The 14,248-nt window shown below is 44.2% G+C and overlaps 2 protein-coding genes across 5 annotated transcripts in view; both read right to left on the bottom strand.

The window, feature by feature from the left end:
• The window catches only part of zdhhc12b (zinc finger DHHC-type palmitoyltransferase 12b), a 4,239-nt gene extending 153 nt beyond the window's left edge, over positions 1-4,086 (bottom strand). Inside the window, exons 1-5 of one of the 4 annotated variants that reach the window (XM_071465670.1) lie at positions 3,574-4,086; positions 3,231-3,370; positions 2,440-2,532; positions 1,388-1,554; positions 1-1,305 (exon numbers count right to left, since the gene is read on the bottom strand). The exon at positions 1-1,305 is cut by the window's left edge and continues 153 nt beyond it. In XM_071465670.1, the coding sequence (XP_071321771.1) occupies positions 990-1,305; positions 1,388-1,554; positions 2,440-2,532; positions 3,231-3,370; positions 3,574-3,670 (813 nt within the window). In that variant the 5' untranslated portion in view covers positions 3,671-4,086 and the 3' untranslated portion in view covers positions 1-989. Of the gene's footprint in view, positions 1,306-1,387; positions 1,558-2,439; positions 2,533-3,230; positions 3,371-3,573 lie in introns of all 4 variants that reach the window. The other 3 variants (XM_071465669.1, XM_071465672.1, XM_071465673.1) reach the window with 3 other exon arrangements.
• Positions 4,087-5,704: 1,618 nt separating this feature from the next.
• Positions 5,705-13,329, bottom strand: uap1l1 (UDP-N-acetylglucosamine pyrophosphorylase 1, like 1). Its single transcript, XM_071465668.1, has 9 exons — positions 12,640-13,329; positions 11,029-11,233; positions 9,924-10,099; positions 9,648-9,820; positions 8,401-8,594; positions 7,194-7,334; positions 6,908-7,093; positions 6,440-6,506; positions 5,705-6,033 (listed from the first exon to the last, which is right to left on the bottom strand). The coding sequence occupies exons 1-9, from the start codon at positions 12,917-12,919 to the stop codon at positions 5,947-5,949; spliced, it is 1,509 nt and encodes a 502-aa protein (XP_071321769.1). The 5' UTR covers positions 12,920-13,329; the 3' UTR covers positions 5,705-5,946.
• Between the last annotated feature and the right edge of the window lie 919 nt (positions 13,330-14,248).

Raw genomic sequence — 14,248 nt, 5'->3', positions numbered from 1 at the left:
TGTATCTTAAATCCAACACCACATTTATTGCTTCTTACTATTGCACAAGGAAAAGTTCAAACAGAAGAACCACAGCTGTATTGCACTCGGACATTCTTCAAGTTATTCTATTAAAAGACTCATACAAAAATCTATAGACATTTTCTGGTTTCAAACAGTTTAAAAATGATTTACAATATAAAAGAGCTTGAATTGCTCCTGTACATCATGGTTTGATTAAATGCTAGAAACAACAGTACAGTGTTCACACCTTCATATTTCAAGTTAAAAAATAAAAAAGTGGACCCTGTAAAACCTCTGAATACATAACAGCTACAACAATTCATCACATGAACCAAGAACAGAATAAAACTACACTAAAAACCACAAATTGAAAAAAGAATCTCCAGCTTGTTGATCATGATCCAAGTCCAGCGAGAGACCAGAAGTGACCACAGATCTGGATCATCTACACATGCCCCTAAAATTGATGTGTTTCACACAAACGTTGATGCAGTATGTGACACATATCAAGAGTAAACTTCAGAATAAAGTAACAGTCCATTAGTCAGGTCACCGTGTAACTACTCAGCACAAGAGCCAGTGGAGGCGGGAGGAAGGGGCAGGAGGGACATGGGTGCACAGCTTCACTCAGAGCAGTGACGTGCTGCAGACTGTGGAGGATTCACTGTAAACTATAGCTGGAATGAGGAGAAAGCTGCCGTCCACAGAGATGTTCAGTAGCAGCAGAGATCTCACTCTGAGGAAACACCAGACTGTTTTCACTCTGCTGACAGACAGGAAAACAGGAGATGTAGAATAATGTGGAGTGTATCGAGAGACTGACTGCAGCACTGAACCGCTGAGAGGAGAGACGCTCAAGAAGAAGGGAAGTGATGCAGAGTTACAACAACACAAGAGCCTGTATGAAGGTGAACTACTCAGGAACAGTTCATCCCCTCACGCTGTGGTCGAGTGTTTTTCAGTCTGTTCATACTCATCATGGGCTCCTACACTTGGTCACTGCCCTCCCTGAAGTACACCTGCTCCCAAACCACCGTGCCCCACACGCAGAAGAAACCCCAAAGGTTGTGGAAGGTGCCGCGGTCAAACGGGTTTTCGTCTGCGCCGCAGTGTTTGAGGTAGGAGATGCGGTGGCGCGACATGAACTCCCAGGTGGTGGTGTTGAGAGAGACCAGGTAGAGGTGGGATCCGAGCAGGAGCAGCACGATCAACGACAGCAGAGCCAGCAGCACGGCCACGGCTAGCAACACGCCGTTGGTTCGCAGCCACAGCTGACAGGCGGGCGCATAGCTGAAACCCGTCCTGAGGAAAGAAGCAGGAGAGAAGTGAGGCCTCACAGCTGCAGCGTGAACCTACCTGTACACGGTGACTGTGTTGCACTGACCAGGCGATGTGCAGCCCCCACAGCAGCACCAGCAGCTGGACAGCCAGGTAAAGCACAAACCAGCGGTGGTTCCTCTCACCAACACAGTTCTCGATCCAGGGGCAGTGGTGGTCGTAACGCCGCACACAGTGCTGACACGTCTGGCAGTGCTTCGATCTCATTGGCTGCTGCTTGGAATAAAGGTTATTGCATTTAGAGGAAACGCAGATAGAGTATTTATCAGTACTGTGGTGAACAGCCAGGATTATGTTCAACTAAAGCTTCAACTTCTCCTGATCTTTCACTTTCCCTCTCTGAGTCATGGGGCTCCTCCGTTCACTGTGAAGCTGAGACCTGGTCACACAATAAACCTGCTACACAGCACAGTGGGTGTTGAGTCTGAAACAGTGATGAGCCTTGCGCTGGACTCAAACACTGGTTCACAGTCTGACCACGGACCCTGATAAGACAACACACTGAGATCCTGTCACTGTGCTGTCCAGAGATCTGACTCCTGTTTAACATGTTGTTTGTAGAATGAGTATGTAACACAGAGCTGTGCTGCTGTTATTCTATACCACTGAGGGATCCTGTAAGTGCTGTAGACAAGTGTCACATTTCACCTGAGCGTGACATGACCCATGACCACACCCACTGTCACTGACCCTGCAGACAATTCAAACTAAAACAATCTTAACTCAGAACCTCTAGCTTCTTCCAGAGCTTTCAACTACATCATCTCAGTCTTCCCTGGATCATCACTTATGTTATCACTTGAAACATATGAGCAAGGCTCCACAGTTGACAACTGATGAGAGCCACCATCTGTGAGATACAGCCGGAATGTCGTAAGAAGACCTTGAGTTGATTTATTTTTGTCTAACAACTGTTTCCAAGGTCAAGAAAAAACTTTCCTACTCAAATACAAATTTCTGACAGTGTGAAATCAATCAGAAGGTTTTTACTAAATTCTTGAGCTTTTGGGAAAAAATAAAAATGACCCAACATATGACTCAATCACAAACTCTCTCTCTCAGAAATCAATCTCGCCCTGACAGTGGCGGGCAGCATACCTGCAGCAAACAGTGGCCACAGCGGCGCTGTCGCAGGGACTTGGTGGTGGGTGGGATCATGTCCTGCTGCTCCTCAGTCACCCCCAGCATGAACTGGTACAACACAGGAGACAAACTGGTCAGAGAGGACACTGCCCATTTTCACTTTTCAAATTCACTTGACCTGTTGTGTTGTTTGTTCCCACAAATGTGAAAAAGGACATTTTAAAATAGCAGCTCATCTTCAAATTCAGACTAAGTTCATGGTGTTTCTGATGTACACACACTCTTGGTCTATTTCACCAGATAATGATTAGGACTGCTGTGTATTTTTTATGTACAATAAAAGTTGACTCTTTGAATGACTTTACATCACACTCTGAATTACACTAATCAACACAAACCTCTTAGATTACTTGTACTATACCATAAATCTGTTCCCTGGCATAGAGATGAACTGACTCCAGAACAGTGATGCATCAAATGCAAAACAACTGCACTGCAGCACAATACACTTGGAATGCCATGAGGAGGTAGTAAGAGATGCTGTCATCTGAAATCAATAAAGTTTCTCAGGTCAGAGAGGTGCTACTTATACAAGACATAACGTCAATTAAATAATTAAAGACAATTGTTACAACAGCTTATACTTATCTTTATCTTTATGGTGCTGCATACATTTTTCAACCAGCAACATCTGTTCAACTGCCTTTATAAATTATTATCAACTAGCTTCCTCAAACTATTACAGCTGCATCTTTGACTCTTGATTCAGTGTCATGACAGAAATGTTCATCAGGCTCATTAATCACCTGTAAATCGCTGTCATCAGATAAGATGAAGCCCGGGTCCATCAGGGAAACAGCGAAGTAGAGCAGCACCGACACTAGCACCAGCAGGACGAAGAGCACCGGCTGGACCAGCTGGCCCGTCTCCTCCTGCTTCCTCAGCTCTTCAACCACAACACACGGAGAAGTGATGATGATTTAACCCAATCACACACACTCAGGTCCTACTGAGAGGTCCCAGGACCAGACCCGTCTGAACAGCAGCCTTCCTCTTTAAACTAACATCAGTTTATTTGCTATTACACATCAACAACTAGCTTGACATATTATTTCTGTACATTATCTCTACACAATGCGCTGGGCTTACCTGTATCATGGAGGAAGAGTATTAACGTTAAGACCCACGTCAGAATCACATGAGCTGTTCTCACTAGAAACCCTGAGCCGAACACATTTTTGAACATGGTCCTAGCATGTTAGAGCCGCCATCAGGGTTCGGATGGACCTGGACCGCCACCACTAGCTAACGAGTTAGCTACGAGCTAACTACAAAAATGCTATCCAGCGTAAAAAAACAAACCACTGACGTGAACTTCCCTGAGACATCCAACCACGGCGTCCTGTCAGGGAGCTCGCTCACGGTGATGTCGTCACAGAATTAACGGTCGCTCTGTTACCGTCTGTGCGCGAGGCTGCCGCCGCGCTCCCCTCAGCGCTCCCGCGCGACTAAACGAGAGCTGGATTAAACGTGATTTCTGAGCGTGAACCTGCCGCAGGAGCGCTCACCGCGGCGGCTGAGGCGCTGCACTCGTCAGAACCTCTCCGCTCCATTTAACGCATTTGTTTTTGTTGTCATCACTTTCGGGTCTCATCTGTGATTGGCCAGCGTCGGTCACGGGACAGTCGAGGATAGGGTGGCCGGGAGGGTCAAAAAGGGGAAAACCGCTGCCTACTGGGTGAGTGGACTGGTTTGTTCAGCCCAGTACACGGATGTTTGTTCATTTAAAAGGACCGCCAGCTTGTTCACAGTGTCATGAATGGTAGAAATAATTTCATAATACGTTCTCAACATGAACTCCAGACTTCATCCTATTCACCCTATTATATATTTCTATATATATTGGTTTAGCTGAGTATTCAGTTGTTAAGTACTCCGCATTTGAACTGAAACTATAATGGCACTCGGCAGAGCAAACCTCCACGAGGGCCAAACATCCACCTTCCATCCGATCAAGATTATCTGGATCTGCACCAAACTGATAAAACACATTGATCCGTCCACCATTATTTCCTGAGAAACTGATGGAAATGTGGAAAATGCCCAGCTCACAATGTTAAGGAAAGTGATGTGTAATATATGTAACAATGTAACTGTAACAACAGTGTAAAGAAGAAACTAAAAGCCAGAGTAGATCAGGATGTTATCTGTCTCTAAACAGAGATGATGGACTGTCAGAATATCTGTGATCTGTCAGAGGCAGAAAGCAGAGGCAGGTCTGACCAGGTCCAGGATCAGTGACGCAAACTGGCAACAATGGCGGGTACGGGTATGTGTGCAGATGAAGAAACCAACACGCTGATTATCTTCAGTCTGACTTAACTCCCTCACCCACAATGTGCCCACTTTGTGAAGAGGTTTTCTCACATCAGGCCGTGAACCAGGTCTGTTTCCAGAAGCATCAGCAGCCTCTTTGCACAGTGGCTAAAGGCTGTTGTGTATTTGATGGTACTGTGGCACAACGGATTAGAGACGGTGCTGGATTTTGAGGACTAACAGGATAATAACAGCATAATCACGCCTTGTTGATGATGATGGCTCTGTCCACGGTGCTGCTGATGGTGGAGATGATTTTCAGTGTCTGTCACATCCTTGCCTCCTCCATAGCTGGCAGATACAGCAGCTTCACTACTGTGGTGAAGGGCGTTCACTGCACATTCAGTCCACTGTGTCCGTCACTGTCTCAACCTGCTGGATAAAAACCATGACTCCACAGTCCCTGATGGGGGGTCATGGTAGACCTGTTACCTCACACCGGCGTGTGCTGTCTTTCAGAGGACACTGTCTCACTTATCTGTGGAGTTTCTTGTTTTACTTTCACTCCACACAAAGTCTGTGATTGTTATCCCGTGTATGACTCTGTAGGTAGAGACTTAGCTTTGTTGCTAATTTTTTTTTTTTTTTTATGTCTGCTTTTACATATGTCACAGTAAATGTTCTGTGTTCCATCTTTTATTTGGTTCATCTACTTTTCTTGGTTTTTAATGAGCTTTTTGTTTGTTAAGTGAAGATAAAGATGAAGTTCACAGCCTGAGCCTTCTGTGGAAGCTGCAGGTTTTCAATGACTCATCATATGTCAGTATAATAATGATCAGTAGGAAACATTCCTCAAAACAATTCAGTTCACACCCTGAACTTCACTGAAACACGTGTGTATCCTGAAACAGTTGAAAATGAACTGTAGGACCTTTGTTAGAGAAGAGAGAGGACACAAATGAGGTCAAATACAGCAGTGTTTATGTCACAGCCCTTTGATTATTGCTCCCTTTTTGTTTTCAAGTGATCACATCACATGATCTTATTAAACATGTGACAGTTACATGAGATGCATGAAATGTTTAACATGATTATCATCACACACATAGCTCAAAACTGAATTGAAACTGTTCTCATTCTTCAGACACTTCCATCAGAGATTGTCTTCACTGTTTTGAAATCTGCTGATCTCATCTGCTCATCATGTCACTGCGCCTGCATCTCTTTGGCCAGTTTCTCATCCAGGATGAACGGAGTTGTCAGCCTCATCCCTCTCAGCAGCAGCTCCAGACCCTGGAGGAGAAGTGAGGAGATAGTTAAATCACAGCACCTCCTTCAGTCAGTTAGGAGGAGAGACCAAACCCCCTTCACCATGTTTGACCTCAGGTGGCTGTTTGCTTTACCTTCAATGTAAGCAGCATTTCTGTATTTTTCTTTGTTGGGATTAATTATCATTTGAAACATTTATTTTATTCCTACGTGTATGATTTAAAGGTTTGTGACATTTTTCTGTTCGTTTAGAACCATGGTGAGAATCCTGGAAATCAGCATTCCCATAATAAAAAAAAAAACTGATTGTGTCCTGGTTGTTTGTGGCTCCAGTTAGAACCTTTAGTCTACAACAGGTATAACACTGGAACCAAACAACTGTCTCTCCATGAATACAACTGTGGGTCTGTGGACACGTTCCTGTCCTCACCTCTCCAAAGTAAGAGACCAGCGGTGAAATCTCACACTGAGCCGGAGGACTGTCACCTGCAGGTACACTACAGGGAGAAACACACACACACACACACACACACACACACACACACACACACACACACACACACACACACACATTACAAAGATATGCTCGTATTATTTCCAGCCTCTGACTCATGACTCATGCTCTACTGATTAGGTCAGTATTATATGATGGGAAGGGTTGAGTGGCTGCCCATTGTTAAATTGATTGGAGGAAATCTATGGATGTGCACATGTAACATATTATTAGTGTAACAGTTAAAGGAACAGTTCACTATTTCAGGATAGATGGGACTGATATTGTATCTGTGAGTATGGAGCTAAAAGGCAGCAGGTCATTAGTTTGGCCTCAATAACATTAGAGTTAAAGGTCTGAAGCTCCACATTGCTGCAGGCTGTTCAGAGCAGCACGTCCTCTGACCTGGCTGTGGGAGGGAGGGGGTTCCCATGTTGGTCCAGCAGCTTGGCCCCGGCAGCCGTGGCCCAGCGGCAGTGCTGAGCCAGCAAAGAGTTCCGGGCCACGGTCGGCGTGTCTGTGGCTGCACCGTCTGCATTTTTCAAGGGGGAAAACTCGTCTTCTCGTTCAACCTCAAACGCAACAAAGTTCCTTCAAAAGACAGAGGAAATGTTTTAGCTCTTCACAGTGTGGTGAGCTGGCTCCTTTAATGAGCAGGAAAACAGAAACAGAATATAACCATCAACCAAACCTGGAGAACGGGAAGACATCAAAAACAAACTTCTCCATCTTTATGCCGTTGGGTTTGGTGGGCGTGACCTGATTCCCCTGAGAGTCCACAAAGGACACTTTCTTGATTGCGACATGTTGCCTCAGTCTCCCTTCAAACTTCCTGCACAGGAACCAACAACAGCAAAGACAGATTATCGACAGGGGTTATCCTCAGGAGGCCGCAATGGTCCGCAGCTGGGTCGTGGAAATCTGGTCATTAGTTTCTGCATGTCATGTTTATAAAGACGGTCGACCTCTCTGCTTCCTGCCACTGAGCAAAAATGATGCCACAGAATCCTGATGCAGGCGCTGCCATCTTGCATCGGTGATGTCATTTGGAGGCGCAGTATTGAGGTCCCTCCCATTCAACCACCTGACTCAATTACGAGTCAATAGCAGCTGTCAATCATGACATCATACCATTTTGTAGCATCAAAAAACTAAATAAAACCAAACTTATCAGAATAATTAAGACTTGAACACACATCAGTGTGATAAGAACTATTTACAATGATGTGTTTTGATTTGTTAGTTTGTCCCATGTCCCATCCACTAACATGGAGGGGGTGGGGTTTATGACCTATACTTCAGCCAGCCAGGAGGGGGCGGTGGAGACATTTTGGCTTCACTTCTGTGGTGTGCTCTGATGTCATTCATATTTATTTACAGTCACTGATCAGGGACCAAAGGTGCCAAAGGTGATAAAGTGCCAACTTTGGCCCAGTGGTGGCGCAACAGGTGAGAGCAGGTGAACTGTCGGACAGAAATGAGTGCTACAGGGTCCTGAGGAGTCAGCAGTGGAGCTCTGTGGCTCAGAGGAAGAAGGGCTTTGATTTACAGTCTCAGTCGAACTACCTGCTGTGCATTTAAACTTACACCAGTTCTGCTCACAGCTCTCTGCCTCTTTTACAGACTTCCTCACTGATTCCACAGTTGTTTAGAGGACTGTGATGTTGATTATCTGCTGATTTACCATTCAGGACATCGATTGTGACCACAGAGTGCTGACCACAGACAGGAAGTGGCAGCTGCATCAGAGCCACAGTAATTCATTTATTTTATCAGCAATCAGTTTAAAAAATAACGATTCTGATAGTCATAAAGAAGCTGAGGCTCTGCTTATCGCTTGTCCTTAACATCAGATATGGGCGTGTCCTGTTGAAGTAGGGGACAGTGAAGGTTCTTACTCTGCGACATCCTGCAGGAAAGCCCTGGTGAAGAAGTGGTTGCAGATGTTTCCGGCGCTGTAGACCAGTTCTCCTCCAGGTCCTCGGAGCTCCGCTGTCTCCGGGCGGATCTCGCTGTACTCCACCACCTGGGTGACGCCTTGCACCCGGCAAACCACACCCACCGGCTCTGCAGGGCATGCCTTCTCCACCACCTGACACATGATAGATGAGAGGGCAGACGGGATAAAAAATTCAAAAAGTTGGCTACATTGAGAAGATGGATTTTGGCCGTCACGGGTCATTAAGGTGCGTTTGATTTATCAAAATCAACCAGTGTCAAAATGTGTCCAGTTTGAGAAACAGGACAGAACCAGAACTTTCTGAGTCAGCTGCACTGAGCCTGAACTCATCACCAGTAACTGATGGAGGAAATGTCTCCAACACATGGAGGTATCATGTGGTCTGTGTGATTGTGACAGTCTGAATGGACGTTAATCACAGCGTCTTCCCTGCAGCGCTCTGCTGGAACTATTTTAATCTTCATGTAGAGAACTGTGACGACATCTCTCATTATTTTAAGAGTTTTTACAAACTAAACAATCAGTCGATTAATGGAGAAAATAATCAACGGATGAATCCAGTAAGAAGAGAATCATCAGTTCCATTTGGATATGATAAAATTCAAATGAGCTACAGCTCAATTAACTACAACAGTGAAATCCTGCATTTACATTAATGCATGAGGAATAATAATCTGATCATACATATATATGTTTATATATACACATTATAGCATGAAACTCAGAAGGGACATTTTTCTGCACTTTAATAATGAAAGCAAAGTTTTGTGATAGTACTTCCATACGTTTACTGGACATTTTCACTGCAGCGAGTGTTCGTACTTTTACTTAAGTGATGGGTGTGAATGTTCGTACCAACCGCAGGACCTCTCCTTCATGCTTCTCTACTGTCACATGTCAAAATGTCAAAAGGTCTTTACAGGTGAAGGAAGCAAAGGGTCAGGTTAGCTTAGCCTAACCTAGTTTAGCTTAGCTTAACTATAAGACTGGAATCAGAGAGAAGCAGCTGGCCTGGCCCTGTCCTCAGTTAAAACAAACCTAGCAACATGTCTCCAGCTCAGACAGACAGAGACAGACGTCCTGCTCTGTCTCTAACAGTAACTGGTCTCAGTCACAGACACACTGAATCAGAGGTGAACGCTCCCTTTCATGCTGCTATATATTTACTGTGTCATATTACTGCACCTTGGCTCCGCAGTCGGCCCCTTTGCTCACACAGAACCCAATGAAGACGGGGTCAGCCATCTTGACCAGGATGTTGTCCACACAGTACACATGCAGGTACTCCAGCCCCCTTTTCTTCATGTCCTCCAGCACCTTATTGTCCACCAGAGCCTGGTACAGACCACCATTGCCATCTGACAGAGAGCAGAGATATCACCCTAAACACACATCACATCACTTCACTGACACTCTGTGTGTGTGTGTGTGTGTCCTCTGAATCAGCTGACATGTCCTCACCTGGGGCCATGGCTATCTTCCCTTTACCCTGCAGGATGACCTTTCCATCAAAGGTCACAGCTGGGATCATCCGCTGCTCAAACATGATGATGTTCGACGGCTCCAGACCAAAGTGTTTGTTCTCCTTGAAGAAGGTCTCAGTGGGAGCCAGAGTGAACTCACTGGTCATGATGTACCTGAGGAGACCAGGTTTCACATCTTACAGCTGATTTCATCACTCAACATCCTTAAAGCTGCACTTATTCATCTGTGTAATTCCTTCATTTAGATCAGTTGCTTAGCAACAGAAACATCACTGATGTGGATCATAACTACGACCTACACACTACAAACATCTTCCACCGGCTTCTCAACCACTTGTTAATGATAAATGTAGCTCAGTCACATCAAACTGTGAATCCCACCACAGTGGACTCTTCCACTACGCTAAGCTAGGGTAGTTAGCCTACCTTAGCATGACTAGTTAGACTAGCCACTGCCTTATAAATGTGAGATAACAAACTAAATAACTATGATGTTAGTTCATCAAAAAAACTGATGAATATCAGAGACGTCAGTGATCTGTGTAAAGAACGACAGGTCCCATTATACACCAGAAAAACTTCACAAACTGGGACTGATGGAGGACAGTGACTGCTGGACGTGTGAAGATGAGACAAGTACTTTTCTTCATTTAATGAGTGAATTCTGCTTATGTCTGAGCGATGATCAGTATCAGAGACAGGCTGTGACTCCTCAGACCTGGACTCACTCAGAAAACCAGAGTGTGATGATCACACAGACTAATAACTACCCAGGAAAGTTTAATGAAGTCTGATGTAACAACATAATGGAAGGAACCTGACATGGATGTAAATATTATATATTATAGAATATTATAAATAACATGAAGTAAATATTCCTATATTTTGTTTTTCTGTTGAGTTTTTTTTGTAAATGTGCTTCTCCCTTTATTGATACATGGTACTATTTTTTATTTGTCTTCACAGTTCACAAGATAAATTAGTGCCCAGATAATTTGTGGAGCAGCTCTAGCTGAGGAGCCGGAGCTGCTGGAGACCAAAGCAGAGATCGAACACCAGTCCAGACGACGGTGAGATCTTACCATGGCACGGTGCACTGTGAGCCGTGCTTCACCTCTGCCAGCTCCTGGATCTTGTGAATGCGCTCTGCCTGGATCTGATACAGGGTTTTGCCGCTCGGCAGCCCAACGTTGTACATCCCTTTGGGATACTGAACCCCCAGCCGGGTCCCCTGACCACCGGCCAACAGCAGGACACCAACTCGATTCTGTGAGATTTGCAGCAGCCCTGTGAAAAAAGAGTGGGAACATGAGCAGGAGTCAGTGTGTTTACACTTTTAACAACTGGCCAACACAACACAGCAAAGTGAAATGATGTGAAAAACTTTATAATCTGCATTAACCTTTAACTGTTGCTGTGGTGGAGTTTCAGCCCAGTGGCTCAGGACAACACCTAGACACAGCGCACTGTAACAGGTCAAATATGAGAGGAGCATTCGCAGTCATCTCAGTTTCATCTATATAACAGGCCTCAGTTCATACAGAGCAGGTCCACACTCTTAAACAGGTAAGAAACCTTGAACAGAACCAGGATCAGGGCTGACCACTGTCTGCCTCCACAGGTTTTCAAAAACCTCTTTCAGTTAAGATTTGCCTTAAACACAGTGCATACTGTATATACACTGTAATCTACAGACACACCTGCCTTATGAAGCAGACTGCAGTGTAGCTGGAAGACCATGATCACATGGATTAGTGTTAATGTGGGATTTTATTTTGACATTAACTAACAGCTGTGGTGCATTTGCAGACACAGGACATTTCTGTGCTCATCGGAGTCTGGTGTGTGAACAAGTTTCCCGCTCTTCTGCTCATATTTACACTTTAATGATGTGAACACAACATTAGACTTTATCATTCATACTGCGACACCAGGGTTTAGACCTGCTGCTGTAGCTGCTCCAGGTGGAACCAGTTTGAACTACTTTATATACAGTTATATAATTTAGCCCAGTGGTTCGCAACCAAGGGGTCGGGCCCGTCCAAGGGGTCATGAGGTAAGTCTGAGGGGTCATGAGATGATGAAAGAGAGAAGAAAGAAAAAAAATAAAGTTGTTTTAGGACTTTTCTCTAATCTTAGATGTTTGTGAGGTTTGGATAATAAAATGTTATTTAAGTGAAAGGTCTCTGTGGTGGAACTGATAATTCTCTGACATTAGAAACCTAACAACAGCTCTCATTGCTTTTCTGTAAGAGGACACCAGCCAAAAAGGTTTAATATTAACAGTATTAAATATCAGAAGTTTATTATGTTTTTTAAAAATATATATTTTTTAATGTAAAATCTTAATGAGTAAAGTAATGAGTGACTACATCTGTCCAAACATGTTGGAGCCAAAACACAACATCTGAAATGTGGTGGAAAAGAAGTTTGAAGAAACAAAATAAAAATAGTAAAATGCAAATGTGCTGCAGTAAATCTTCTCAGTCACTTCCCACCAGAGTCTGATCTACGTGATTATTGATTAGTCACATCCTCAGGTGAGTGGGTGATAAGACTGAGAGCAGTGAAGGGAACTAGACTAAAACACCAGCTCCATGTTGATGTTCTCAAACCTGGCTCCCTCTTCCTCTTCCTCTTTTTCCCTCCTTCACTAATAAGTCTCCATATTCCCTCTAAACCTTCGCACTCACCTTCATCCTCCCACGCTGAGAGGCAGCTCCGGTCGCTCCTCCTGACGCTGCCGATAAACTCTGGGGGGAGCGGGTCTAAGTGCTGGTCCAGACTGGCGGAGGGGGAGGCTGCAGCCCTCGCAGCCCCCTCACAGTGATCTTTCAGTCCCTTCAGGTCCAGCTGGGACAGCTCCTGGAGGAAACTGTCCCTGTCCTCCTCACACAGCTCCGACCAGAACTGCAGGACGTGGGACTGTCCCGCGCTCTCTAAGCTCCGCCTCACCTGGTCCAGAGAAAGCATTTCGAGTCTCGGTACCAGAGCAAACCCAGGTCTGACATCCGACTTCCCGCTCCCGCTGCAGGCTGGAGGTGCTGTCGAGCTCTGCTCTGGAGGAAATGACTGCGTGTCATGAACAACTCGTGACTCCAGCTCTCGGATCCGGACAAAGATCCCGCTGTGAGAGATCAGGTTGGACAGGATGTCCTGCAGGAGCCGAGTCTGTGTGGAGTCTACAGGTCCACAGAGGCGGCCATGTCTGAACCCCGAGCTGACTCAGCGTCTCTCATCAGCTGACTGAACCGCCTGACTTTAAGCCAGAGTCCGCATGCTGACCTGGTACTAACCAAACCACCACCAGACTGTAAAACCGAGCCGTTATTTAACCGCGTTTTCCGTCAGATGTTCAGACGTTTCTTCTTCTTCGCTCTTTTTCCAGCAAGGGACCGTCTCCAAAGTGCACACTAAGAAAAACCGCCATTGTCGATTAATGTCATTTTAAACTAAGTTATAATCGACATTTATCCTATATCTAGTATAACTAAACCTACTATCAAATTAAAGATAATATGTGGAAAGTTATACCATCTTCCTGCTGCAACAGTTTTTACATTTCTCTGTTACTCAGAAGATATTTGGATCATATTGCAACATATTAAAAATAATTAAATTTCACCAATTAACTTTTGGTTTTTGTCTTAGTAATGATCTACTCTGAAAAACACACATATAATATTATAGTATTATTTACTTGTACAATAATATTTATTTCTTTAATAATATTTATCATTGAACAGTTATTGTACTGTATTTTGTTTCACATAGAACATAGTATAGCATAATTTGAGTTAAAATAGGCGCAATTTATTTATTTTATTTCTTATGATGAACAGAACAGGCAAATACTGTAAAACCACAATAGGCTAACAAAATAATTCCTAAAATAACTTTTTTGCATTTTCTTCTACATTAGTTATTGTTGCATATTTTGTATATTTTGAACTAATAAAGTTTAAAAACACTGTTGTATGTCTGTTTTGATTTGCTTGGGAACAGTTACAACAACTTGTTGCAACCATATCCACCCGGTCAGCCATGATAGAACATCATGTGCTAGCCAGATACACTGACACGTGCTAACTACATCACCCTTTTTATATACAGTCTATGACATCACCTAGTGGGGGAGGGTCTAACTGAGCATGTGCGGTATGAGTGTGATCATTCTAGCATGTTTCTGATTGGAGGAATAATACTTGTTGCAACCATCCCCAGTCTCCCTCACATTTTCATACACAAAAGTAATACATGTACATATTGAATATCCATATAAATATAAATGTACTTAATGTA

This window comes from Trachinotus anak, unplaced genomic scaffold (assembly GCF_046630095.1).
Source record: "Trachinotus anak isolate AG129_WGS33_773 ecotype Australia unplaced genomic scaffold, CSIRO_AGI_Tana_v1 ptg000028l, whole genome shotgun sequence".
NCBI lineage: Eukaryota > Metazoa > Chordata > Actinopteri > Carangiformes > Carangidae > Trachinotus > Trachinotus anak.
Note: the sequence above shows the minus strand (reverse complement) of the source record. Positions and strands in the feature narration are given on the sequence as shown.

Coding starts and splice junctions, on each gene's coding strand:
- uap1l1 (XM_071465668.1), bottom strand. CDS start 12,919: ATGCTTTCTCTGGACCAGGTGAGGCGGAGCTTAGAGAGCGCGGGACAG. Junction 9,821..9,923: donor GAAGATAGCCATGGCCCCAG/GTGAGGACATGT, acceptor GCTCTCTGTCAG/ATGGCAATGGTGGTCTGTAC. Junction 6,034..6,439: donor TGGTCTCTTACTTTGGAGAG/GTGAGGACAGGA, acceptor CTTCTCCTCCAG/GGTCTGGAGCTGCTGCTGAG.